Here is a 26,450-nt window from a genome sequence, read left to right on the forward strand (position 1 = left end):
TTCTGTCTTTAAGCCAGGGGAATAATACTTCTATAACCATCAGTTTCCTTTAAGGATTTTTAAATTAAGTCAACATGAGTCAGACAGTTAACTTGAACTCTGAATACAAACCCACTTCTTTAAAAGCTGTGTAACCCTTTAGAATATTGCAAATGCTGAATTCCAAGAGATGGTCCTCATTTCACAGGGCTGATCACACATCCTTTCAACAGCGGCAAACACGTTTGACAGCGTGGAATAGATCTTGGAATAAGTTAAATAGTAAGGACACAGAACATGGCGATAAGGTCCCTAGTTTTCTTTCTACCGAATGAATTTCCAAAGTTCATCCTAACCATATACATTTACCAACGGGTAAAGAGCGAGGGATCCAGTGATACTGAAGGCCCGACAGCTATCAGAACCAGGTTCTCTAAATAGCTTGGTGGATATATACAAATGTGTCAGTCAGAATCTCACAGGGGTCAACAGACTGCAGGTCACTGCCTGAAGCCAGGCTGCCCTTCTGAAATGTAAGCTGTCACTTGTTCTAGTTCTGAACAGATTCAGAGGTGACACAGACATGTCTGCACTCACACCAAATAGTTACATAACATAAACACAAGTTAAATATTATCAAAATAACTTTAAATTAAACTGAAGTCCACTATTCTTAAGTGCATGAAATATTTTCCCTCTAGCTTCTTAAAGGCGTGTTACAGATCAAGAACTGACAAGGGGCATATTAGGGGCCAGCCAGCTTCCTCAGAGAACTCCCTGGAATCACATCCGAGTCTGTGAGGGTAGCAATTACTGACTCCCAGTGGAGGGATGGTTTCTGAATGTCATTTCCCTAAACTCAAGTCAGGGTTTTGGATTCATCCAAAATAAAGTGTGTGGGGGGGACCTGAAAATGACATCTTTAGGGATGGTTGTCATGCCCATGATGACAGTGCTGTATTCAAGGAGACTTCTTCCCTGACACCCTTAATACTGCAGGCCTCACGTGAAGCTGTGCCCAGTTCCTGATCCCTACTCCCTCCAATTGGTCTATAGACCTACAGGTCTCCTAGGTAACATGTAAACAAATCTGGGGGAAACTGCCTTTCTGTGTTTTCCTGGTGTGGGTGGAAAACCTCGAGGGCTAAGAAAAAATATGAACAGGCAGGACTACCCCAGCGTCAACGTCTCACAGGCTGGCCTTGTGCTTTTCCTGCTGTAGAAGACCGTACGGTCAAGTCATTCTGCCTGGCTTCTGAGAAATGGTACTGAACAGTCCAGCTACCTTATTCTTTGGATGCTTCTCTTCCTGAAATCAGAGCAGACACCTGCCAGTCTTCAGCTTGTCATTGGAGGTGGCCGGGCGAGGCAGCCAGGCTCTTGTGCAGGTTGGGGTTCTGACTGTGTCTGTTTCGGCTGCGGACCGATGAGAACATCGTGTTGCAGCCGGGCACTTTGCACTTATGGAGCTGGCGGAGGTGCACGGTTTTGTAGTGGGCTCGAAAGGTCCCTTTGTTACTGTATGTCTTCTGGCAGATATGGCAGGTTATGGGCAACCCGGAGGGCAGACTGGCAAGGCTCTGATCAGCCTTCTCCATCAGGACACAGATGGGGTACTCGTCTTCCCCGGAGACAAGGCTCTGCCCTTCACAGTTCCCATCGCTGTCCTCCAGAAGGGTGGTACCTTCCTCGCTCACCCCGTCAGAGTCCCAGGAGGAGTGACTGCTGCTCTCTGACTTCATGCTTGAGGTAGTGCTCAGATCCAGGATGGTGCCCTCGCTCGGGGGGGCGGAGTTGTAACTCTCTAGACGGGCACTGTGCACTTGGGATATGGGGTAAACCAGACTGCCCATGCCACTTGATCCCTTGAAGATGACAGACGTCTGCGATGCTTGCGGTGTGAAAGCCACATCCTGATAGGCCTCCTTGGCCACGTCCTGCAGAAGGTAAGCAGCACGGAAATGGTCCTCACTACTCTCCAGCGCTTCCTCACTCAATACTTTCTGGTGGAGGCTTAGGTTCGAGCTGTGTCTACAAGAGGGACAAGACAGAGGTGAGCTGGATTGCTGTCTTGGAGCCATTATTCTGAGTACAAAGACTCAGCAGACAATAGGAGAATCTTGTGGTATGGTGGGGGTGATAGTCAGGGTTAGCATCCTGTGAGCTGTGCTGTGCGGTCAGCAGAGACTTAGACCACTGCTGTGGCTACTCATCAGAAGCCAGCATTCCCTAGGAAAGCCAACAGTCTGGAACTTCAATTTCCACCACCGGATTAACATGTAACACCCTTCATCTCATCCATAGAGGAGGTTGAGACAACTTCAATTAGGACAATTTAATGGGAATACTAGATTCAGGGGAGCCCGAGAAAAGCATCAGTCACAGATGTTAAGAAACTAAGTAGAAAACTTTATTTCCGTGAAATGATGAGAGATTACCATCTCCAAAGCACCCCATCTAATACAGTATCCAATGCCTGACACAGTGCCACTGTCATGTATAGAAAAGATAGCGTTTGGGGTATATTGAATTAAACATGCAATTAAAACTTACATTCCCTGGTTCCTTTTGTCCTTTGGATATGGTTAGTCAAACACTAAAGATTGCTAATGTGGCTTCCCATCATCTTTCTATTGGACAGGGCTGGTCTTGAGCAATGGTTCATATGTTTCACTCCAAAAGTCCTATAGGTACAGCTGGCTACCTCACCAGCTGGAAAGCGTGGTGTGTGTGTGTGTGTGTGCGCACGTGCGTGCATGTGTGTGCGTCTAGTGCAGATCGTAGCTGCAGTGTCTCATGATGAACCAGACAGGAGTTTTGCAAATACAGCAGTGTGAGCACACCGCCAATCTTGCACCCAATGATTTACTCCTAGCAGGCAGACGATGAGCATCCATTATGACACATGCTGTTTATCCCCCACGTTATCATGGATGTAACTTCTAAGATCAATGCTGCTCTTGCTTAGGGATCCCTTGGTAACTTTTGACAAGAAAAAAAAATCCCTTATACCAAAGAGTACACTCTTACAGGTGACAGGAGAACGATCCCAAATAAGAAAATTGTCTCTACCAATATAGATCAGAATTATGCTATAGTCAAGAAAGCACCCTCTCTAAATAAATGACGAATTAAATTTCCTAGTTTAAATCTCTCAAGGTATGTGTACGAGGGAGTCTTAATTGTATTTAATGAAATGTATTTTGTTATGTAGTTTCTTTTACCCTGGATACCTGTATTGTGGACACGATGAGAATCATAGTCAGAGATCACCCACTTTGCAAGCCGTTCTTTCTCAGCTACAGCCCTGCCCTGTGATTATGCTAATGTTCCGCACTGAAAGGGCTGGCGTGTGCCGGCAGAAAACCAGACAGCGGATGGACGTATTAATTCCGGTACATGCAAGCAGCTGAGAAAGTCAGACGTGTACTGGAAACTGGAGCATGAAGGCTCTACCACAGTGTGAATCTCTGGCTGGGTCTCCTGTCAGCTCCTGACTGTCCAGTGGACACTACCAGCTGTCTCTTCCCTCCTCAGGCCTCAGATGGTTAGCCACTGCTATGACCAGGAGATAGTAGGAATACACAGACTCTCTGGACCAGGAGCCAATCTGTGCCCCCTGCCTTATCTTCCCTTGGCTTCCAATTCCCACTTCAGCTCTTCCCTCTCACTCCAACTTAGTGGAGACCAGTGCCTCTCAAGTGAACCGGTCTTGTCCCCAGCATCATTCCAGTAGCTCCCAAAGCTACAGTTCATAACCAACATTATCAATTCAGGGGGTTTCCAGAATGGATATAATGTGATATTGCAATAGGCTTAATGCAGAAGCAGATGTGAGAACCCAGCTGTTTTCTACTAAACCAAGTATTAGAGATTTGCAAAAATATAAAATAAAGCCATTTATTTCACTGTATTTATTTTGGAAAAGTAAAAGCCGTTTCCCATTAATGTGTTATATTAACATAAAATGTGTGTATTCTTGTCTTAAAGAGATATGTCCTATTTTTCCAGTTTTACTTCCTAATACAGTAAACAATGATTTCTATAACCTAAATAGAGAAAAGCACTTGCATGTCCTTAGCTGAGTTACAAAAAAAAAGTATGTATGGGTCTAATACATTTAATACTGGCTGGCTTGGACAGACCCCTTCATCCAGGGACCTTCGTTACCATACCAAGGAGCCTAGGCTAGTGCCGTAGTGTGTGTCCTTCTGCTCTACCATCTTTACAGTCACCCATAATTCCTTTTACTGTCTTCTCTACTAGACTGATGACTTTTGTGTGCAAGGATTGTGTACCCCAGCACCTAACACAGAAGAGCCACTTATTAAATAAACATTTAAGATGTACTTTCTCTCCCCGCTCCTCTCTCTCTGATCCTAGGAACTGCTGCTGGCAGGAACTGTGGCTCAAAAGAGGGGAAGTTAGCTGTATCAACAAACAAAATAAAGCAGTTTTCAACTTTGACTTAGCTGAAGCGGTGGGCCTGGGCTTGTCCACTTCCTGTCCTGCTTGAAGTGGTGTTTTTAAAACTATATTTTTCAGATAAATGTTCAAAGATCTAGAAACTATTGGAATAAAATGTGAAATAAAGTGTTAAAACATTTAGAATACAAGATGGTATCCTGTTATAGATGAGACTTCTATATACATACAGGTCAGAACATAAGAAAATATTGACTGTATGGAAATTAAGCATCATATGAAAAGAACTGTCAATCTAGTATGTGTTATAATTTAGTAGATCCTGTAGGCTGCTCCGGTCTCATAAACAGCAAAGATAATCTAACTGATATGACTACCTCTTTTTATAACAACATCTTATTCATAAGCAAACCCTCCTCTTCTTGGAGGATGAAGGAGAAGGACTGGTTCATTAATTAGAGGTACCCTAGTGGTTTGGTTTAAACATCCTAGCAACAGAAGGCAGGAATTTTAACTAATATCTCCTGTGCTTTCTTCTCTTTATTAAAGACAATGAGCGTGTTCTTATGAGCCCTAGCAAGGAATGTGTGTGGGAGTCTTTACATTTTCACCCTCTTAACAAATTAGGCGTCACAGCTTGGACTAAGTTGTTGTTGGTGCTAACCTGCTTCAACTCAAGCTTGTTGGAACAACTGCAGTTTTCACATCCTCTGAGACATTTATCACACTGCATTTCACCAGACAGCTGACCCTTTCATCAAACTTCTTAGATCACCGTTGCTGTGCCTGCTCTTCCTTTCAGAGGTTGGGAGGAGGGTGACCTCAAGCATGATCAGTGGCTCAAGTCCACACACAAAGAAAAGCACAGTGTTGTGCTCCAGGGAGATAAGCCCTGTGAGTGTGTGCTCTGAGACAAGTCTGCGTGCTTTGTGATAACCCAGCAACTTTCAAACGGATACAGTAGCCCCCAAAAGGAGCTGTCAATCACTTTTATTCTTTAATAGGTTAGCATCTTGAAAGGTTTCTAATCAAGCAGTTAATTCTTTCTGCAAATGTTGCTAGATGACTAGAAGCAAGAGAATAGGTTTCACGTGAGAGACTTCTTCATTTTATGAAGTGGAAATCAGGTTAGTTTTGAGAAATTATTGTGCCACTGAGAGGCCCTTCCTCTGTTCTCTCTACAGTCACCCTTTACACAGCCGCTAACACGAGAACCAGCTCACCAGTCTTTATCCCACACACCTGGGAGAAGATACGTTTCTCAATTTGGGACTGTTCAGACTTTAGAAAGGTAGGATGCTACATGTGCTGGAATATATCAGAATATCTACTAATAAATTAATATCAATACAGTCACTAATAACTGAATTTGACCAAAGCTGCATAACCCCTTCAAAGAGGTAAGAGTGGAAATCTACCACAGAAAGCACCATGTCTTTCCAGGTCAACTTTTGTGGCTAAATGCTTTTAGATTTTTGGAACTGAAATGCATATAGTTCCCACACCCTCTGGGAACTTGCTAGAAATACATACTCTCAGGCTTGACCCCTGACCTACAACAGCGGATTCTAGAAGTGTTTCCCTGACCTGTCAGGTGACTCGGACACATGCTAAGTTTTAAACCACTGTCTGAAAAAAGACAGCTGCCGACAGACACCTTACCTGTCTCTGCTCCTGCGGGACGGGAACGCAGCGCCGCACCCCTCCACTGTGCACGCGTGTGTCTCTTTGGCGTGTGTATTCTTATGGTGTGTCTTCATACTGCAAGCGTTTTTAAAGGTCTTCTTGCAGATGTCACACTGAAAGCGATTTTCTTCCTTCTGCCTCACTAGTGCATGTTCACCCAGGTGTTCCAGCTCCTTAGATTCTTCCAGAAAAGGAAAAGTCATCCCCCTGTTGGACAAAGCACTAAAGAGTCCTCCAGCCAGCAAGCGCTGCTGCAATTCCATGTAGTCAGGAAAGGGAATTTGTGGCCCCAGTCCAGGTGTGAAGTGGTGCTCATGGCCACCATCCTCCACCTCTCTTGGCATGACTGAAGTCAACGCTAACTTCTGCTCCGCCTCCCTCTCTGGGTGTGTGGTCTGCTCAAGGGTTCTGCCGATAGTTCCGTGAGACTCAATCACAGATTCAAGATGGCAGGGTCTTTCTCCTTGTGCTAACGGCTTCTCTGAGCTTAACTGTGTGTGCTGCTCCCCAGGTACTCGGTCTGACTGCGGACTGCTGGCCTCTGGCTCATCTTCGCTGACTACCTGCAGGGGCGTGTCATCATCTGAGCTGAGACTGTGTCTCTTCTCAGCGATGTCCACAGCTTCTTTCTCGATTTTGATAGGCATGCTGGACTTCCTAGATTTCTTCTTGGGAAGCGCATCGAATGGCATGTCTGTGGAAACCAGCTGTTCCGGGATCGAGGAGGACAGCAGAGGGAGAGAGGGCAGCACACCGGGTGTGTTTGCCAGCTCAGCCGGAGTAGCTGGGCTGCGGTAGAAGGGAAGGACTGGCTGCACGGTCCGCAGGTTAGGGAAGAGCACGCCATTCTGCCCAAGGCTCGGGAATGCTGGCTGGCCTTTGGAGTCCTCCACCGAACTGGGGTAGCCTGGGAGGGGCCCACAGTCTGAGATCACCGTGAAACCTGGGCGCTTGTATGTCTCAGAGCTCGCCAGGTTCAGGCTGTTCCTGAGATCTTTGTCCCGGTTGTTTCTGTTCATTGGCATGTGCAGGCGAGGGTTGGGGTTGGCACTGTGTCGGTTCCGGCTCCGCAGGGAGCTGAACACCATGTTACACCCTTCGATAGTGCACTTATGCTTGATCTTGAGGTGGACGGCGTTGTAGTGAATCTTCAGAGTGCCTTTGTCGTAGAACGTCTTCTCGCAGGCGGTGCAGAACACCCGGCCCTTCTTAGCACTAATGCTGTTCCTCTCGGGCTTTCCTTTGGCCTCAGGGGACAGCTGTGTCCTTTCAAGCTTAGTAGCAATGCTGTAGGAGCTGGAGTCACTTAAGTGCGCACTGTCTTCTTTCGGGGTAGCAACATCTGGACACTTTAGACACTGTTCCTTTTCAACCTGAAATGGTGTGGACGTGAGGAAGCTGCTGTCAGAGAAGGGCCCATGCAGCTCCTGTTTGGGGTCCTGGCTCTGGTCCTGACCCTGCTCCAGCACGTACTGTTCGGGCAGTGACCCTATCAGAGCAGGAGGCAGAGGGTTGAAGAACTGGAAAGGCAACATGAACGTCATGTTGCTGATAAGGTTCTCGAAAGGGTGCAGGCTGCTGGGGTTTCCTTTGTCCACTGGAGTGGGGAGGCCGGCACTCCTGTGGGTGCAGCTCTCGATGAAAGCCCTGATGTCTACGTTGGCGGTGGAGGGCGGTATGATGATGGACTGCTCTTCCTTCTCCTGGATTGCCATGAGCTCGACTATGGACTTGGTCTCTCCAAAGCGAAGGAACTGCTGCAAGGTGGCCACTTCCTCCTCACTGGTCATGATGCTCCAGTGATCCAGCACCTTCCCCGAGGCATCCTAGACACAAACCAGATTGTAAAAGAGTGTCCACTTGGCTACTGCTCACTCTGCTCCCCGGGAAGCTGCCATCTAATGGAGCCTCCACCAGACTACAACAGGGGAGCATTTCCTGTGGATCAACACAGGACTTGCTGCATTCAATCCCTGCCTATCTCACTCTCCTAGGCCTGAAACTGTGAATGTCATAAACTATACCAATATAAACAGTAGCCCTACTGTTAGCCTAGAAGAATGAAATAAAGCATTCAAACCCAAGTCAGGAAAATAATATTTTTCATCTTATTTCAACCCAGTTGATTGTCATGTATGATTCTTGTCATACCTGAGGCATGATGACTTTCCTCACTAAAATAAAAATATGCATCATTTGAATGACAGTAGTATCTTCATCTAAAGACTACAAACGGGGCGGTGAAGTCTGGATATAGCCAAGTATTCATTTGCTGCAAACTTAATAATCTGCTAAACACCTACCATCAAAAACCAAATAAGCATGTATTGATCTACTGCCCATGTTCATAAAGCAGAGCTGTAATTATGCAGGAGTGTTGGAGATCTTTCAAACTCTAGCAAGGCCTAACTTTTCCCAAAACTACAATAAATATTTTATCACAGAACATGTATTTGATGGCCTACTGAGATTTTTCACAGCGCATGTGAGAGTTTTGAAGATGAGGAGGAATGTAACATCATAAATATTTCATGCACCAGAGGTTCAAGGTAATTGATTCCATATTTTTAATCCTAACACTGGAAAGCAAGATTATTAGGATCATTAAATATTGATCTATGTCGTAATGTAAGACCATAATGCTACTCTATGTATAGTTGTTTCTAGTCAGCTGGGGGCCTCACACCAGAGGTGTGCACACAGGATTTCAGGGAAAGATTACAAGCTTTAGAACTGGGAAGAAATGTACTCACTTCTGGTCTGCTTTATACTGGTGAAATAACTTTCAGTGAGAGCATGAAGCACTCAGAGCCTTCTGGATTTTCAATTAGAAAACAAGGGTAAATGGCTGTGGTACTGCACACCTTTAATCCCAGTACTCAAGTGGCAGAGGCAGGTTGATCTCTGGGAGTTTGCGGCCAGCCTGGTCTACTTAGGGAATTCTAGACCAGCTAGGGCTTCGTATTAAGAACCCTATCTGAAAAAAGAAAGGGAAAAGGAAAACAGGGGCATGTCTACTTCATCATGAAAGTACTAGAAGAGCATATCCATTAATAAATGGATATTATCAGTATTCATTTTTAATGATATAGTCTACCTAAGACTTGAAAATACATGTATCTCCCATTTTACTGAAAAAATTTTAAAGTCTGTTCATATTCCTAGTGTAGCGGCAAGAAACAATGCTCTGTAATTTCAGGAAACATGCTATTTTCTCATAAAACACTTCGATTGCCTCTGAAGATGAAACATCCTTCACCTTACACCCATGGCATGACCTGGGAAAAGAAGCTAAGCTACTCTGAAAATAGGCAAGGGCTCGAAGGCTGGAGCACTGAAGAAGAGAAGAGACTACGTGAGGAGGCTAAAGAGAGCTCTGGTGGGGGTGAGAAGAGAGGGAGTGGGGGGAGAGGAGTTGATCAACGGAGAGAGAGGAAGAGGGACAGAGACGGAGAGAACAGGTGAGGATATGAACAAAACCATATCACACATGGGGCTGAGGAAGGACACTCAGCAGAAGAATGGAAGAGCCTTTCCAGGACAGCGAAGGACCGTCAGCGTGTGAGCTGTTGGCTGCGTAGTTCTGGCATGTAAGAACCCTTTCTCATCTCCAGGTCTCAGCAAAGCCTGACATGCAGAATATCTCGGGTCAGTGGGCAGTTTGGGCACGATGTACGTAGCACAGGCAGTATCCAAATGAAACAAGTGGTTTTCTGTGGGAGTCAGCTTAGTGAACATGCTCAAGAGAAGGTGGAATGCTTGCATGGCCTGGAGTCTCAGAGATCTTGAAGGAAAAGGATAGGATTTCTCCCAGAATATGAGTCAGGGGCTTAAGTCATCAGGAAAAGTTCCAAGGGGATGGACAGCCACCAATGACACAGGCACTGGGTTACACCAGTTACATGGGCACTCTAGGGGAACAGAGCCAAGGTCACTATACCTGGAGCACATAACCACGGATATAATCCTGAAGGGTCCAGTCCAAGGCATGGAGGATCTGCAGAACCTCATCTTGTTTCAGCACACTGAAGAGCCGGTCCAGTAGGATTTTCAGGCGAACAGGGATGGCCTGGGTCCCATAGAGCATGAGGCTACTAATATCGAACACCACATTGGACTGGACAATTTCCACTTGGCTTGTTGGATACACGGGGGGGATTCTCAGCTTACTTAGAGCTGGAAATCAAGGGCAAGACATTTGAAAAAGCTATAATTTTAGGAGAAACATTGCATAACAATTCGGCTGAGGATATTAGTTGTCTGTTTCAATAAGAAAAAAAAAAAAACCAAGAATCTGTAAAGGACTAATATCCTTAATAGCTGTTGGGATTCATGGTCTTCACAGAAACTTGTAAAATAAAAGATTTTTCTCCCCTTCTTGTGATATTCCTGAGGAGGGAAATCTTCACAAACAAGGGAAGGGCAAAGAAAAGGAGGACACAAAAGCAGAATCTGAAGATTGGACACTCGGGAATTGGAGTCTGAAGGCGAGGACAGCCTGGGGCGCAAGCATCTGCGTTCAGGCCCTGATTTGCTGTGTGGGAGGCGGTTTTAGAAATTAAGCCACCTAGTCCAGTCTGCTCAACACAGGAATTACTGACTGGCTACTGGGGGCTATTTACATGAAATCAATCGAAGTTTAGAGAAAATGAGTAACGCCAACCTCCAGGAGCCCTGGCCACGCCACATCTTCAGCATTCAGTAGTTACACGTGACTCGTGATTGTCAGATGCAGTAAATGCATGAGCAGGATGTCTACATATAAATTTTATCTAAATCATGAATAAGTTATATACTTATATGAGAACATATTTCAGCCAAAAAATACTAGGGGCAAATTATTACTGTGGGACATATCTATAACTTCTGTAGTTGGTGTATTTAGAATGGAGTTAGTAAGACAGAGTATAAGTTAAAATGTGAGGAGATATTTGGTATGAAATCAGCTCCTTTATAAACTCAAGTGATTAAGAAAGGCCGAGAGGATGCGAGGGAGAAATGAAGTTACCGTGAGCCACCCATCCGTGCCTGCACTGCTCACACTGCCGGTGGTTGATCTTCCCAGGTTTGAAACTCTGACAGCTGCAGTTCAGAGTACAGCCTATAGCCTACGAGAGAGAACACATGGATGCATACAACGTAAGAGCTATGTGCCGGATACTGTTGGATTTATCACACGAAATTCCCTCACTCATAAGATTCACTCAGCAGACCAAGGGTACATATCATATCTTAGGAAAGAGGAGCCTCAAGCCCAATACTCAGGAGACCATGAATGCAACACAGAGAATTTGCATACTGATAACAGAGAGAACCTAAAGAGACTTCTGAGAAAGGATTATGGTTGGAAGCCTTGTTGTTATGAAGGTCATAGAAAAACCCAAAGTTGTATATTCATCAAGTTCTACACTGATCAGAACAGCCTCTGAAGGATGTATAAAGACCAGTTTAGAGCAAGTGAAAAGATTATCTGGAGCAAGAGTGATCCAAGAATGGAGTCTGTTATCCTCAGACCCTGAAGATACAGTACAGGCTGGAAATATTAAATACATTTGAGAACATGTAATGGCTGGTAATACTATGTGACTATCAAGAGACAAATATAGGTTGGGTAAGCCCTGCACTGATGCCTCAGCTCAGTTGTATGCTATGGACTATGTCTTGTGTGTGTATGTGTGTGTGTGTGCATGTACATGTGCTGTATACAAAAGTACAGTGGAAACAGAAAAGAAAGATACACATGTCCAACAAAGTCCTAGTATTAAGATCAAGAAGACACATTATACAAAGGCTTTTCGTATGCATGTGTATATGTGGTGTTGTGTTGTCTATCTGTGTATGCATGCAAGCGTGGATTCAGATATGTGTGCATGTGTAGCCAGAGGGCGATGTCAGGCCCAGGTGTCTTTGTCAGTTAATCTCCACCTTGTATTTGAGTCAGGGTCTCATAGTAAACCCAAAGGTCACCAATTCCTACAGACTGGCTGAGCAGTGAGCTCTAGAGAATTCTTCTGTCTCCATCCCCACGCCACCCTGCCTCATTCCTGGGGTGACAGTGTGTGCTGTTGTGCAGGGTCTTCCCAGGGTGTGCAGCTCTGAACTCAGTCCTCATGTTTGTGGGGCAAGCACTTTACCAACCCATCTTGTCAGAGTTCCTCAAGATAGAGGCCTGAAGGATATAATCTATTATTATAACAAACCGACTAAGAAACAAAACCCCTTAAAGGAGCTCAGTCAGTGAGGTTCCAACTCTGATGGTTTTTTTTTTAATTTTCTGCAATTATGTATGCTTCTGGGTGACGTCTGGATGGTTTAAGAAAGCTCTGGAACTGGGGAGAATGTATGTTCAGAGAAGAAGCCTGCAAATTTGGGGTTTGAACTTCTAGTCTGCCAGTCAAGGGACTGTGAAGCACAGCATGGAGGACAAGGAAGGGGGAATCTGGCCAAGGATTTGGGAAATTCATGTCAAGTAGTGTGTAACCAGTCTCCCCCAAAACAAAACAAATCCCCCAACCAGTCAGACAAACAGAACAAACAAACAAAAAACCCAGTTGCTTGGGGTACTGTAAAAGACACAACTGCTTTGGAACAGCCTGGCAGCTTCTTTAAAAGTCAGACATAGAGTGACTGCAAGACTCAGAAATCCTACTCCCAGGTACACAGTCACGAGAGTGAAAAACATACGTTTATCCCAAAGCCATCTGATGTGGGACACCCCTCTGTATGCTGTGAATATCATTGGTTAATAAAGGAGCTGCTTTGGGCCTATAGCAGAGCTATAGGGGAGCAGAGCTAGGGAGGAAAAACTAAATGGAATGCTGGAAGGAAGGAGGTGGAGTCAGAGAGAAGCCATGTAGCTCCACTGGAGCCAGATGAAACTTTAGCAGGTAAGCCACAGCCATGTGGCGATACGCAGATTAATAGAAATGGGTTAAATTAATATGTAAGAGTTAACCAATAAGAAGCCCATTAGCTCAATGGGCCAAGCAGTGATTTAATTAATACAGTTTCTGTGTGATTATTTTGGGGCTGAGCAGTCAGGAACCAACAAGCGGCCCCTTCCATACAACAGCCATCCACATGACTGTTCATATCATTATCCACAACAGCGAAAGTGGAAACAGTCCCAATACCCACCAACAGAAGGATGTGTAAGGTGTGGTCTACCTATCCAATGGAGTGACTGTGTTCTCATAGAGGGACAGGGAATGGCTATCTGCTACCAAGGGTGAAGAATCAGGAACAAGCAGTCACACAGTCACATGGTTCTATTTGCAAGAAACATCAGGAGGCCAGCTCCTAGAGGCAGAAAGTGGGTTAGTGACGATGGGGAAAGAAAGGGTAGGGCTGAGAAGAGAGCGTGCCCGGGGGGTGGTGGAGTGTTCTCTGGGTTACAGGAAGGAACCCTGCTTTGTTGTGTGCTCATTTACTGGGCATGCAAACCCTGCACCTTCCGCAAACTGCACCTCTGAGACAATCTCGTATTGCCTATTAGCGGCGTTTCCTGACAGCTCAGAGTTACCTGTATTCTTACAGCAATAAACCATGTTTCAGTTGAGGTATGCACACTTTAAAAACAACTGGTACTCCATATTTAACAACTTTTATATGGACAAGGAAACTAAAAACAGTATGATTTGCTTGTTTTGTAGACTTAAGCACAATCTTGTCAAGCTGTGTAGTATCTCTGCTTAACTTCCTGAGAAACTGTCAGGTGGGTTTTGGAAGCAGCTGAGTTGTTCTATATTCCCATACAACACATGAGGGGGATCACCAACACTTGCTATTGTTTCAAGACAGGGTCTTACGCAGCCCAGACTAGTCTCAAATTTACTATATAGCCAAGAATGACCTTGAATTCCTGACCCTCCTCTCCTGCCTCCATTGCTAAATGATGAGATGACAGGTCCATGTCCCCTCACCTGAGTGACACTGTGGTTTGACTCATGTTTCCCTGACGACTGATGGTTTAACATCTTTTCTGTGTTTAGTGATGGTTTGAACACACATATGTGAGGTCCTCTTTTTTAAACTGGATTTTTTAAATTTATTTTTTAATTGGGTTGTCTTTTTGGTGTTGTGCTTTCATTTCCAGTTTCAGATCTGTTACCAGATATGTTGTCTCAAGTGTGTCCTCCTATCCTTGCTCTTTCTTACTGGCATCTTTTGAAGCACAGAAGTTTCAGATTTTGAGTTTTTTTTTTTTTTAAGGTGATAAAATGTCCTAAAATTAGATGGCGGTGATGACCACACAGTTCTGTGCATGAATATACCAAAAGCCAGCGAACTTATACCCTAGAAGGATTTGGGTCATGTGAAGCACACCACAACCAAATGTTATTTAAATACTGTTTGAGTTGGTGACCCTACTTAAATACGGATGAGATTTTCATGATTTGGCTGCCTCTTACTGTTTCTTCGGTTAGGATGGACCTGAGCGGAGCTGCAACCAGGAGTTTTCAAGTAGAAGAGCGGCAACTCACAGCAGGGTGTGAAGACAGCACCAGCATACCTGATCTGCTCCAGAGGCTAGCCCCAAAGCAGGGGGTGCTGAAGACAGCACCAGCATACCTGATCTGCTCCAGAGGCTAGCCCCAAATGGAAAACATGAAGAAAACATGGGGGTTTTTGTTGTTATTGTTGGTGGTGGTGTTTTCAATTTTGTCAAAGTCATACAATCTAATACAAACACACACTTATGCAGTTACAGAGCCATCCTACTTAATAAAACATTCTAATGCTATAATTTATTTTACCTTTTAAGAGTTTTTGCTTGCATGTGCGCATGTAAATACATGAAACACGTTGACATATTATATACACAGCACCTGAACCTTACTCAAGATTAGTTGCCTTGAAAGAAAATTTAGGAATATAAGTTAATGATGATTTAATTTACATTGCAGACCCCCAAAACAAGAATTTACAAATTCGCCATTGGCTAGGTTTGGTTTGGGGCACATGTGCTACGCTGTGCTGTCCAGCATCTCACACTTGCCTACAACCCTATGAACAGCCACTTACAAACAAACTAATCATCTGCTTATGGCTAAATGCTAACAGAACACTAAGTCACATAAAGCTAAAGTGACTCACAATCTGGATTTAATAAACATTGCTTAAAAAGAAAATACTTTAAAAGGAAGATTTTTTTAAAACCTACATTCACTGAGTTATCATTTACCTTTTTGGGATAGGTATGGCTAGGCGTGGTGACACACGCCTTTAATCTCAGAACTCAGTGGGAAGAGGCAGGCAGGTCTCTATGAGATTGAGGCCAGGCTGGAGTACATGAATGAGTTCAGACTAGCTAAGGTTACACAGAGAGCACCTGTCTCCAAAAAAGTGGTTATGGAAATCTACAAGTCAACTTACATTTAATTTATTTTGAAAACTAACCCTGTTGTAAGAGAAAGGGATGTCCTTGAGTTTATGCTTGCTCCAATCCCTAAAGACTTTGCTCACAAGATTGAGGCTCATGAAAAGACCCCGGAAACACTCCGTGAATCTGTCTCACAGTGGAATGAAACAAGGGTACATCCAGGCAGCTTCCCAGCCCCGGACTGGAGCTTGAATCCCCTCCCCCCCATCTCTCCTCACATCACTCATATGTCTCAGTTTGGGACTACTGACATTCCAGGTTCTAGATCTCTGTGGCCATACTTATATCAGTCAGGAACAGCAGCCCTGGCCTCTGCTCTCCTGCTGCATGTCAGTTAAAGTCTTCTAGACATTTCCTAACGCCCCCAAGACCTATCTCATGTGTAACTGTGACCACTGACCCAATCTGGCCATTCACATCTAACAGCTTTTATTGGGGGGGCATAACTTGAAACAGTTATATCCATAATTCGATTATATAAGTATTGATTATAAGAAATATTAATGTGATTGCACATGAAGCATTTGAATAAGGCTTACAAGGGGAAGAGGAAATAAATGGCTGAGGAATTATTTATGAACTAGAAGAACCTAATTAGAATATTGAAGAAAACTTCTAATGTAAAGACCGTTGGATTTTCCCACACAACTCAGAATTCCACAATGTCAAATTATAGCACCCTTCACTAAAAACAAGTTAAAAATTCTAAAATGAAATCAAACCCTCAAAATTCTAATTACAAGATAAAAGTCCTCATGTAAATGGAGAACTTGAAATCTACATGCTTTCCTTTGGGTCTGTAATACTTGCTCCATTCTCCAGAAACATAAATTAGACGTTTACAGCAATGCAAACTAACAAGGCATGAGGATCGCTTCTTAGGCTCTCGCCTTAACCAAACGATTTCCAGAACTGTTATTAGTCACTTGATGTGCTACAAATCAGTATTCAAAATTCTGGCTTGCTGGTTTATAGCTATCACTTGCTCACTCACGGCTAGTGTCTGATACACTTGGTCAACTGCTGTCTTGGGTGGAAATGTATGGTCTGGATTTTAGGTGGCTTCGTGGGACCATTTAATCTCTCAGAAAGTCCTGTTCGACCGTTAGCTTGGGGAGATGCCTTCACAGGCCTTTTGCCGAGGGGTTGAGTACCCATCCCAGGCACACAGTGGGGTAGACGTAGATGCCCAGCACTGGACAGTAGAGGCCTGTGATGGGATTTGAACTGACCCCAATAATAAGAACCATTCAAAGTTACTGTCATCTCTAGAATACACACACACACACACACACACACACACACACATATATATTCATATCGTATTTCTCATAGCCTTAAGGAGGGCAAGTATGAGACCTTATTTGTCACATTGAGCCATTGGAAGGAGAGAGGCACAGAAGTTGCACTACATCTAGCTGGGCAACTTGGTTGGCTCAAGGCATTTAGTCTACACTGTCTAGTATACTAGCTGCATGTGGCTATTACAATCTAGTTAAACAGAATAGCATTTGAATTCAGCTCCTTAGTCACACCAATCACACTCCAGTGCTCAGGAATCCACCTGTGGCTAGTAGCTATCACAATGGATGATGGTGACAGAAAGTATCTCCATCATTACAGGAAGTCCCATGGGTCAGTGCTAAGCCCAGTGTTGAGATCAGACATGGTTTTGACATGGCGAGGCTCCTGTTTAATAGGTAATTTCGTTTAATCCTTACTATCTTTCTGTGAGGAGAGAATCATTTTAGAACGCTTCAATTTATGGAAGGTTCATATCATCCTCATTGGTCACACAGCTCGTTAGCTTTATCACGTCTGTTTGATGTGGGACAATGCACCAAACAGCACCCATGCGTTAGCTGTATTTCCTTCTCACAACCACCAAGGGAGGCTGCTGCACCATCCCTATGTTATGTACCAAGAAGCTGAAGAATTTACAGGCTATCCAAGTAGTCTAAAATCTGAATATTCAGGAAATACTCTGCCTTAAAATATCAGGATTTGGTGTTGGCTGCAGAAGCACTCAATCTCCACAGCCTTTGGAGTGCGGGCCTTACCACACTGTCCTCCAGATCAAGAGGCTGAAGTTCCACATGGTAAAGAAACTTCACGCGTCTTTCTGAAACGTGAGTGAGATCATCATTCTAGAATCTAGACTGCCAATGCTATCATGTAGAATGAGACCGCAGAGGCCTGCATCTTCAAGGAGCTTCAAGTCTATCTCAGAGAGGTAGAAAATGAGATGGTATGTGAGACTTTCAAATAAGGTTGAGTGTTAAGAGAGGGCTGAGCAGAAGTTGGCGCTAATCATTCATCTGCTGGCATGCAGAGTATGCACAGGAAGAAGTGCCCTTTGGGCAGGGCCATCATCGAGAGAGCCTTGGTGGAGGACATATAAGCTAAGTTCCAAGGGCTGGGAAGGATGGAGGGGGTGTTTCAGAAGGCTCAGCAACTGCAAAGGCCGTAAGACGTCAGCTCAGAGACGAGGAAGGAGGCCAGTGGAGCAACAGAGTCAAGTTAACGGTAGGAAGTAAGTCAGAGAGGCAACAGAGACCATTCTGGATAGGGCCTTGTGGGGCAGGGGAAGAGTTTGGAGTTTGTTCTAACAGAGCCTCCTGGAAACAACACAAAATTGAACGTGGTCTGCTATTCTAAAGAGACCCCTGGCTATGGCTGCACTCCCTTCCTCTCAGCCCGCTGAGCTCATGTGCTGGCACCTGTGATTATAACATGGCTGCTAAGCACCCCTGCCATCCTCAGAGGTCCGCTAGCTGTATTAGCGGATACACAGATGAGAGCCGAAGAGACGAGTCAGATACACAGTCCGACCACTCCGCTTCTCGCTACCACGTCCACAAGGAGGTTCTTAGGTCCTCTCGCTCTGGTGGTTCGACTCTGCATAGACACAACTCTCAAACACTGATAGAGGATAACGTTTCTGAAAGAGTCTCCACAGTTCCTCACTTCAGAGGAAGACAAACAGTTCCAGCACCCACCCACTAGAGACAAGTCTCACGTTTGGTAAATTCCCTACTGTACCGAGAGGAGAATGACTGACTGGATCAATGGAAGTTTACCTTGTGCAATGCTTAGAGATAGCATCCAGCTATCTTCAAATTTTATTTATTTTATTGTATGCAGGCCCACATGCCACGGCATACATGTGGAGGACAGAGAACAAAGTGGGGGAGTTTGTTCTCTCCTTCCACCGCGTGGGCTGAAGTCAGGCACTTTGTGGCAAGCACCTTTACCCACGGAGCCATCTTGCTGGCTCATGGCCTCTGCCCCCCCCCATATGCCTGGGTAAGAGAATTTTAGCTGGGCCTGATGATGCAGGCCTGTGATCTCAGTTACACATGAGACCAAGGCAGGAGGGTTACAGGTTCAAGGCTTGCTTGTGCTTCAAAGCAAACTGAAGGCCAGCCTGGCTAGCTCAGCCTGGCTAGCTCAGCCTGGCTAGCTCAGCCTGGCTAGCTCAGCCTAGCTAGCTCCAAACTGAAAACTAAATAGAGGGCTGGGGTCATGGCTCAGTGGTGGAGTGATTGCCGAATATGTGGGGCTTTAGATTCAACTTCTAATACTAAAAATAGAAAGAAAAAAAAAAAACACGGATTTTTAATTTTCTGTCCTCACTGAACACTGGCTCACGGCAGACAGTAAAACGGTGGAGCATTACAGGAAGCTCCTCATACATGGGAACTGGTTGAACTTCGATTCTTTTGTCTTCCTCCATCTTGGAACAAAAACATGGTGGCTAGAGTCCAGAGGGCACCCCGTGACCATTCGATAACCTGGAAGGCACAGCGCAAGGATGGCTGAGAATAAAGAATGGGAACTATTGTCTTGGTGCTTTTTACTAGTGGCCAAATTCACTTCCTAGTTTGCACACTTACACACTGATCTTCCCACCGACTATTGAAAAGGGCCACCAAACCAAAATCAACAAAAACCCACCTAGAAAATGGCTCACTAGAAGGGATGCCTAAGACTAAGTTCAGCGTCTGTGGTCCTATCTTAATGGTGGGATTCCAAGGCTCCGCCAGATCTCTAGGGGTGAAAATCATTAAGCTCTCAACTTGAAATCAAAGAGCCCAGGCTGCCAAACCACAGCTCACCGAAGCTTTAGGACAGAAAGGCTCCTGGCTTTTCTGGCTTTTATTTTTAAACGGTGACTAGAGATAACTGCTATTCGTTTGAATCCTGGAAAATTTTCAGTGTATGTAAAGACTGAGATCAGAACGTCTCTTAAACCTGCCAGGACTCCCTCAGCTCTGAGAGTAAGGCTACGCTTCTCTCCACCTGCACTGAGATTGTCATTCTCCTCCCTCTGGGGCTGCAGAGCTGGCTCTCCTGGTTCAGAAGACCAAACCACTCAGAGCAGGGAGACACCAGCCTCTGTGGCTCTTACTGGGCTTTGATTTCTAGTTTCGCCTCAGTTCATTAACTTCTTTAATTTTTTTATTAAATTAAATTATTTTTTTATTAAATTAAATCTCCACTAATTTTCTCATACATGAAACTCCACACTGGGATTTTGAAAATCCTATCGTTATTTTCAGATGGGCAGTCAGGACAACTGGGGGGAAGAGGGGAAGGAGGCACTGGGATTGTCTGTGTGAGGCAGATTACCTGGCTGGCAGCACTGAGCAGAAGCCCATCTGACAAGCACACAGACCCGATGTTCATCTCCCCAACACATGCCATCGCCTCACACAGATAAGTGTAACAAAACGACAATAACTTATTCACAAGTTTTATGAGCTTCGGCCAAGTAACTGGAACCACAGAGAGCCTCCTGTGATGCAAATATGTTACTCCCAGGTTCTACTACGGGCAGGGGCACAAAGCTTTTCTGGGAAGTCACACAACTAAGGCAGACAAAAATGGCAGTGATGGGACTGGAGATATGGCTCAGTGACAAAGAGCAGTCTTCTAGAGGACCTGGGTTCGATTCCCAGCACCTGCACGGCAGCTCACGGCTGTTTGAACCTCCAGTTTCAAGAGATCTGACACACTCATAGAGCAAAGTACCAGATGCACATAAAATGAAATTAAATAAGTTACTTAAAAAAAACCAACAATGGATATGGTTATTCAAAAGTTTAGGTTGCTTCATTCACAGCGGAAAACCCAAGGCTTTGAAATGCACTCAGAACAAACACAAAAGTCACTGAGAATTGCCAGGAAACCAACAGACTGTCCTGAAAACCAGGAAACAAAGAGAAAGAATGAAATCTTTCTCCAACTTCTGTTCAGGGAAACCAAACTATTGATGAGGCAGGTTCTCTTAAAATGTCCCATTTCATTGTTCCAAAAAAGACGATCAGTCCCACTGCCCTGAACAGAAAATACACCCACAGCACACTGGCTACTCCTGTCAGCACATCCAAACCTGTGGCTGCTCAATGTGCTTCACCAGCGCCCAGTGAGGAAGACAGGCAGCAGAAGGCTGTTTAAATGGCTTCACAAGGAACCGACTGTCAGAACTCAGACAAGTATTCTGAAGATTGGCATTTTCAACAGATAATGGCAAGGTTAAAAAACAAAGAGACTATAAACCTAGATATCAAAAGAGACAAACAATATATACATTTGGATTCTAATGTGAACAAACCAACGGTAATATAAAGTTTATAAGACAGTCTAGGAAATTTGAACATTGCCTGGAAACTTAATGACATTAAGAAGTTATGATAATTAACTATTATTATTATTTTTTTTTTTTGGTGTTGAGGCTTGAACCTAAGGCTCTGTACAAGCTAAAAGAGCACATGCTCCACTACTGAGCCACACCCCCAAATTATTTTAAGGTGTTTTATGGCATATTGGTTTTGTTTTTAAAAGTGGTTCCTTTTATATTTTATAGCTACATATTAAGATATGTTTAATGAAATTGTATGACAGCTAGCAGTTCCTCCAAAGTAACCTGGGGTTTCTAGTGATTGGGGGTAGGGATTAACTGTTAAAAGTCCCAAACACTACCACCAAATTTCATTATGCTATTATCATTCTGTTTATCTAAAATTTTCTATAATAAAAAAAAAAAAAGCTATGTCATGACGCCTATTCCCTCCAAAATTTCAGTTTGCAGGAGTCAACAGACAGAGAATAAAGCTGTGCAGAGAGGCCACAGGAGTCTTCCTCCAGGGGAAAACAAACTTGCTCTCGTGTGCAAGCAAACTCCTGGGTCTGTGTGCTGGGTTCAGAAGCCTGATTCACAAAACACAGGTTTCTGTTTGGCCAGTGAAAGCCACTCCTGAAAAGCAGTTTAGGCGGGGTTGAGCGGTGGGATGACATGCTGGACAGCCAAGGGTCTCTCTGCTGGGCTCACAGAACCATTAGGGTTCTGAACAATGGGAGACACTGTTTACCAACATCAGGAAAGGAGATCATGACTGAGAGAGGGGACCTGGGGAGCTTCAGGAAGTAGACAGCATTTGCCATGGAAAAATGTCACCGCAGGAGAACTGACAGAATGTGGCATCTCTCTGCAAGTTACAAGGAAGAGCGAAGCCAGAGCAAGGAGGGCATGGAGATGGGCCTGCAGAGAGGTCAGGGAGCTGCCGCCCCTCCAGGGGATGGACGCTGAGCTAAGTCTACCTGTGAGCAAAAGTACGCACGACACACCTCTGTGATGTTCTCTTGGTGCTTAGTTCAAAGAGGATAATGGGGAAAATACTCGCTCTTTTGATGTTTATAAATCAAAGCCTAAATCCTATGCCAAAACAATTTAACATCTGCACCCTTTTTTTCTTAAAATTATTAGTTTTGAAAAATGAAAATGTGAAAAAGACTAGAAATTATACAAACATCAAACTGAATATTACCTTTTTAAAAAAGGCTTTAAAATACACAGAAATATACGGGCATATTTTCCCCCTTATAACCTGCATGTAGAGGAACTCAGAAGGAATCTTCATAAACCTTTGATAATGAAAGCTAGAAGACATCAGTGATACGTAACACAGAATCAGCCTTGGAAAGTGGGGAGTAAAATGAAAAAACACTTGAAAATTTTAGGTAAAGTAGCCAGTTTAAGCATTTAACACGAATTTGTTACTAACGATGATATAAAAGCCAAACGTGAACATGTCTAAATAAAAACTGTTCTAGGGATTCAAAGAGAACCAAAAACTACTTTTTGAAAAAGATAAACTCAGTCTCAGTTGTTTATGTTTTCTGAATCTCCACCTTAAAACTCAGCATAACGTATCATGAATTGTTACAGAGGATGTATGGGAGCTTGGCAGTCACAGGTAAGTCTAGAAGCCGTCAGAGGACTAGGGAGCTAGGGCAATACTTCTAGAAGCTGGGAAATGGTTCTCCATGTTTCAGTACACGGAAGTATCACATAGTGTGCAGGATACAACTGAACTTATACAATGAATGGGAAGAAACGTTAAAAGCCCACATTAGAGTTCACCTGAGGCCACCGCCTCCTTCTGTTCGAACCCAGCCTTCACGTTCTATTCTCCTAACCTCTCTCTTCCTTCACGTTAGTGGAGAGAAACGGTCACCCCGGCTCAGCTAGAGCCCTTTTATGATTGGTTAGGCTGACTTATACTAAACGGTCCGAGCTTGGACAGGAACCGAGACAGCTTTTTTCATCAGTTAACTATGTATGTCCGAGGAGGCCCCAAATTGGACCTGGAGAAGCAGGGCTGCTTTCTGTTTGGGCTCAGCGTCTCTGACTAAAACAGGCACGTGCATCTATGCAGAGATGGCAGGTGCCACGCTGCAATCTTGGAAACTCCAAAATGAGGGGAAAAGGACTTCAAAGGCTGATGATAAGCAAAGAGGTTTTCTGCGAGAAACCAACTAAATGGGGAGGAGGACCCCCAAACTTCCTAGATCTTCCTTCTGTGCTGCACCTAGTTATCTTGACCATCTCTCAGAAAAGTCGCCAATGGTAAAGAAACACACAAACAATCTGTACGAAGATCCTCCCAGTCAGGGAAAGCACAAGAGGAGTCATAAAGGCAGATAGATGACCTGGTTCTGAGGACCTGGGTAGTTAACGGTATTTCTAGCTACTTTCTATCCAGACTGTTTCCGACCAAAGTAACTACCCCATCCTAAATGACATCTGCAGAGGAAACTCACCCTGGGATGATGAAGCATGCCTCTCCTGCAAGTAATTTACCTTGCAAACCTTCAGGGCAAGTGCTCTTAGTGGTCACCGTCAGGGTAACTTCCAAAGCCCCGTACAGAAGCTCAAAAGACATGTTTGGCCCCTCATACTGTAGTTTAATTTTAATAACAAACCAAACTTTAAAAATGTTCCCTCATTTACGCTTACTTCTTGGCATTCAGAAGTGACCAGGGCATGCTTAAGGGACAGTTATTTTTCTTTGGGGGAAACCTGGATGGCTTTTCTCACCACAGGGCTGGGTCATCTTTCGAAGCTGATGTTCTGAGGCATAAAATGTGGGTGTGGGGCCAGAATACAGGCCTAACTTCTGCAAGGGGAACAGCCATAAAAACCAAATCACCCTCTGTATAAACCTTGTATTTCTAAGGTAATGGCTTTATGAAGGTTAAGGTTTCTTATGCGAATACAACCCAGGCACACAGATTATTGGTACATATCCCAGGAGATACTCATGGGCAGATTATCCAAACTAGGAGCCGGTTTCTCTCGGCCGAACAGAGCTCCACAAAACCCTTACCAGATTGCTTGGGTGGAGTGGATCGTGCAAACTAAATTATGCAGCTGTCTGAAGGCAATCTGAGTTCTTAAAGTATAACAAACTCACATGCTGAGAAACAATGTCTGACCATTCAGCTACAACAGAGCATATTCAGTAATTGAGCGGAGACAGTAAGTTTCTGTAAAATTAAAGTGTGTCAACTTACCAGACAATAAATGCAATTATAACTCCTATCATATTTTTTAAGTGTCTGAAAGTATACTAAAAAGTTATCAAAATTCCTCACAGCAAGAGGGGCTGCTGTCTGTATTTATTTTAAAGCAAAAATAAAATACAGCACAAACTGTAACATTTGAAATGTTTTTTTACACGATGTGCAAAATTTCACGTTGATGAATTTCAATAAAAGCGTATAATAATATGCATCAACGAATTTGGGAGGGGCAAGTGGAAAAGCCGTAAGCCGGCTTCACTACTCTACAAAAGTTTTAACACACAAACATCAATTTGGAAACTCTTCGAAATCGGGAGAGACCCCATAAAATCTAAAAATCTAGTAGCATCGTGAAGACAATAAGCAGAGAAGCAAAGGACACATACACACACACAAACGATTTGCCAAAACGTCGGTTTTCGATTCTCTTAAACTGTCTCACCAAAATCTTGTTGCTTTAATAAGAATCTACTTTTTTAAAAAAGTGTCGATACATCTGTTCTGTGTTTCCATGTAGTAACACGTACACACACACACACACACACACACACACACACACTCTGACAGGGATTCCCAGGACACCAGTGGGGCCTCTTTCAAGCCCCTTAAGTGTTAACAGGAGAGGCCTGGCTGCGACCAGGCGTCTGGCCCGATTTAAATGCCCTCATCTTCAGAGGTCTGCGGCGAGCCTAGCTATAAAACCAGGGGACATTACCGAACCCCGGAGTGTCTGATCTTTCCCCGCGCAACACACACAACTTCACTCGTACAATTAAGGCTGCTGGTTGGCATTCCATTTAACTGTCAAACTCGGGCCGGTGGCAGCCCCACAGCCACAAAAGAGATGCCTTTAAACGAGAAGAACATGTTTCTACACCGCATTTGAGAAAGTTTGGCTCCGAGCTATGCACTGATTGATATCAGATCTCTCTCCCTCGCCTCTCCAATCTTGTCACATCTGGCTGACAAATCCCCAGGAGCTTATCCAAAGTCAGGCGGCCCGTGGGGTTAAGGGGGTCCTCGGGGGAAGCAGCGTTCCGGGACAGCAGCACCTCGCAGCGGGATTCTGGGGCACGCCTGGCTGGAACCCCGCTGCCACTGGAACAGTCCTTGCGCCTGGCAGACTAAGAACCTCACCGCTGCCTGGCCAGGGTCCCCTTCGTGTCACCCGCGGGCAGACCATGCCCAAAGAGACTGAACCTTGGCTCCGGCTTCCCCATCCGCATCCCGATGGGCTCCTCCAAGTCCCTGCGCCTATGGAGGACACGAACACCTCAGTGTCCCACGCGCGATAAGCCAGGCGGGACGCCCGCTAACCTCCTCACCCATTAGCAAGCGTCCACTTGAGACGCGTCTAAACTGACGGTTTGCAGCGTCTGGGTCTTGTTCGCCTCTCTTTCTTTCTTTTTGTTTGTTTTTTTTTTAAATGCAAGCATTTGTCCTTTGGGGGACCGGCGTCCCCTCCACGCCCCTCGGGCGTCTCCTCGACTCTCCTCCCGGAATGCCCAAAGGTCACGGCTTGAAATACCAGACCGACGACCGTTCGTGTGGCCACAGCATTTGGACAGGGGTCCCGAGGTGCAAGAGGAACGGGGTGCCGCTCACAGGTCACCTCGCTGGGACTCGGGCACAGGCGGTGGCGACCGCGGTTGGACCGCCCGCGGCGCGCCCGGCCCCGGACGAGCAGGTGGCCCTCGTCAGGCGGAGCCCCGTGCCCCTGGCCCGCGCCACCGCTTACCTCAGCCATCCTGCTGCCGCTGCCGAGCCGCCCTTCCCGGCGCGCGTCCCCTGCCCGGGCCGCTCCGCGTCCGCCCCGGCTCGGCGACCGGCGCATCCACGTTCCGGCCGTCCGGGGGGCCCCCGCCCTTGCGCAGGAGAAGTGGGCGGCTCCCCGCGGCTGCCGGTGGCCGCGCCAGCCCTTGCGCCCCTCGTGCGCCCTCGCGTCGCCCCCGCGCCCCCGGGGGAGCCGCCCCCCACTCCGCTCGCCCCGCCCCGCCCCGCGCCCCTGCTCCGGGCCGCCCCGGGGGGCTGCGGGCGTCGCTCCCGGGCCAAGGCCGAGCTAAGTTGCAGCAGCTGAGGCCAGGCTGCGGGGGGGGGGGGGGGGGGGAAA

General features: G+C 45.4%; 1 protein-coding gene across 1 annotated transcript; it reads right to left on the reverse strand.

The window, feature by feature from the left end:
- Positions 1-1,325: 1,325 nt before the first annotated feature.
- Positions 1,326-26,150, reverse strand: Bnc1 (basonuclin 1). The gene is made up of 5 exons (XM_038314067.1): positions 26,079-26,150; positions 11,099-11,198; positions 10,031-10,266; positions 6,067-7,916; positions 1,326-2,010 (listed from the first exon to the last, which is right to left on the reverse strand). Exons 1-5 carry the CDS (start codon positions 26,085-26,087, stop codon positions 1,326-1,328), a joined length of 2,880 nt encoding a protein of 959 aa, XP_038169995.1. The 5' UTR covers positions 26,088-26,150.
- Between the last annotated feature and the right edge of the window lie 300 nt (positions 26,151-26,450).

This window comes from Arvicola amphibius, chromosome 12 (genome assembly GCF_903992535.2).
Source record: "Arvicola amphibius chromosome 12, mArvAmp1.2, whole genome shotgun sequence".
Taxonomy (NCBI): domain Eukaryota; kingdom Metazoa; phylum Chordata; class Mammalia; order Rodentia; family Cricetidae; genus Arvicola; species Arvicola amphibius.

What these genes read in the sequence shown, in the direction of transcription:
- Bnc1 (XM_038314067.1), bottom strand. An exon ending in TCCGTGGTTATGTGCTCCAG is followed by an intron (nt 7,917 to 10,030) that starts GTATAGTGACCT and finishes GTTTGTGTCTAG; the next exon opens with GATGCCTCGGGGAAGGTGCT. An exon ending in TCCCGCAGGAGCAGAGACAG is followed by an intron (nt 2,011 to 6,066) that starts GTAAGGTGTCTG and finishes TCCCTCTTGTAG; the next exon opens with ACACAGCTCGAACCTAAGCC.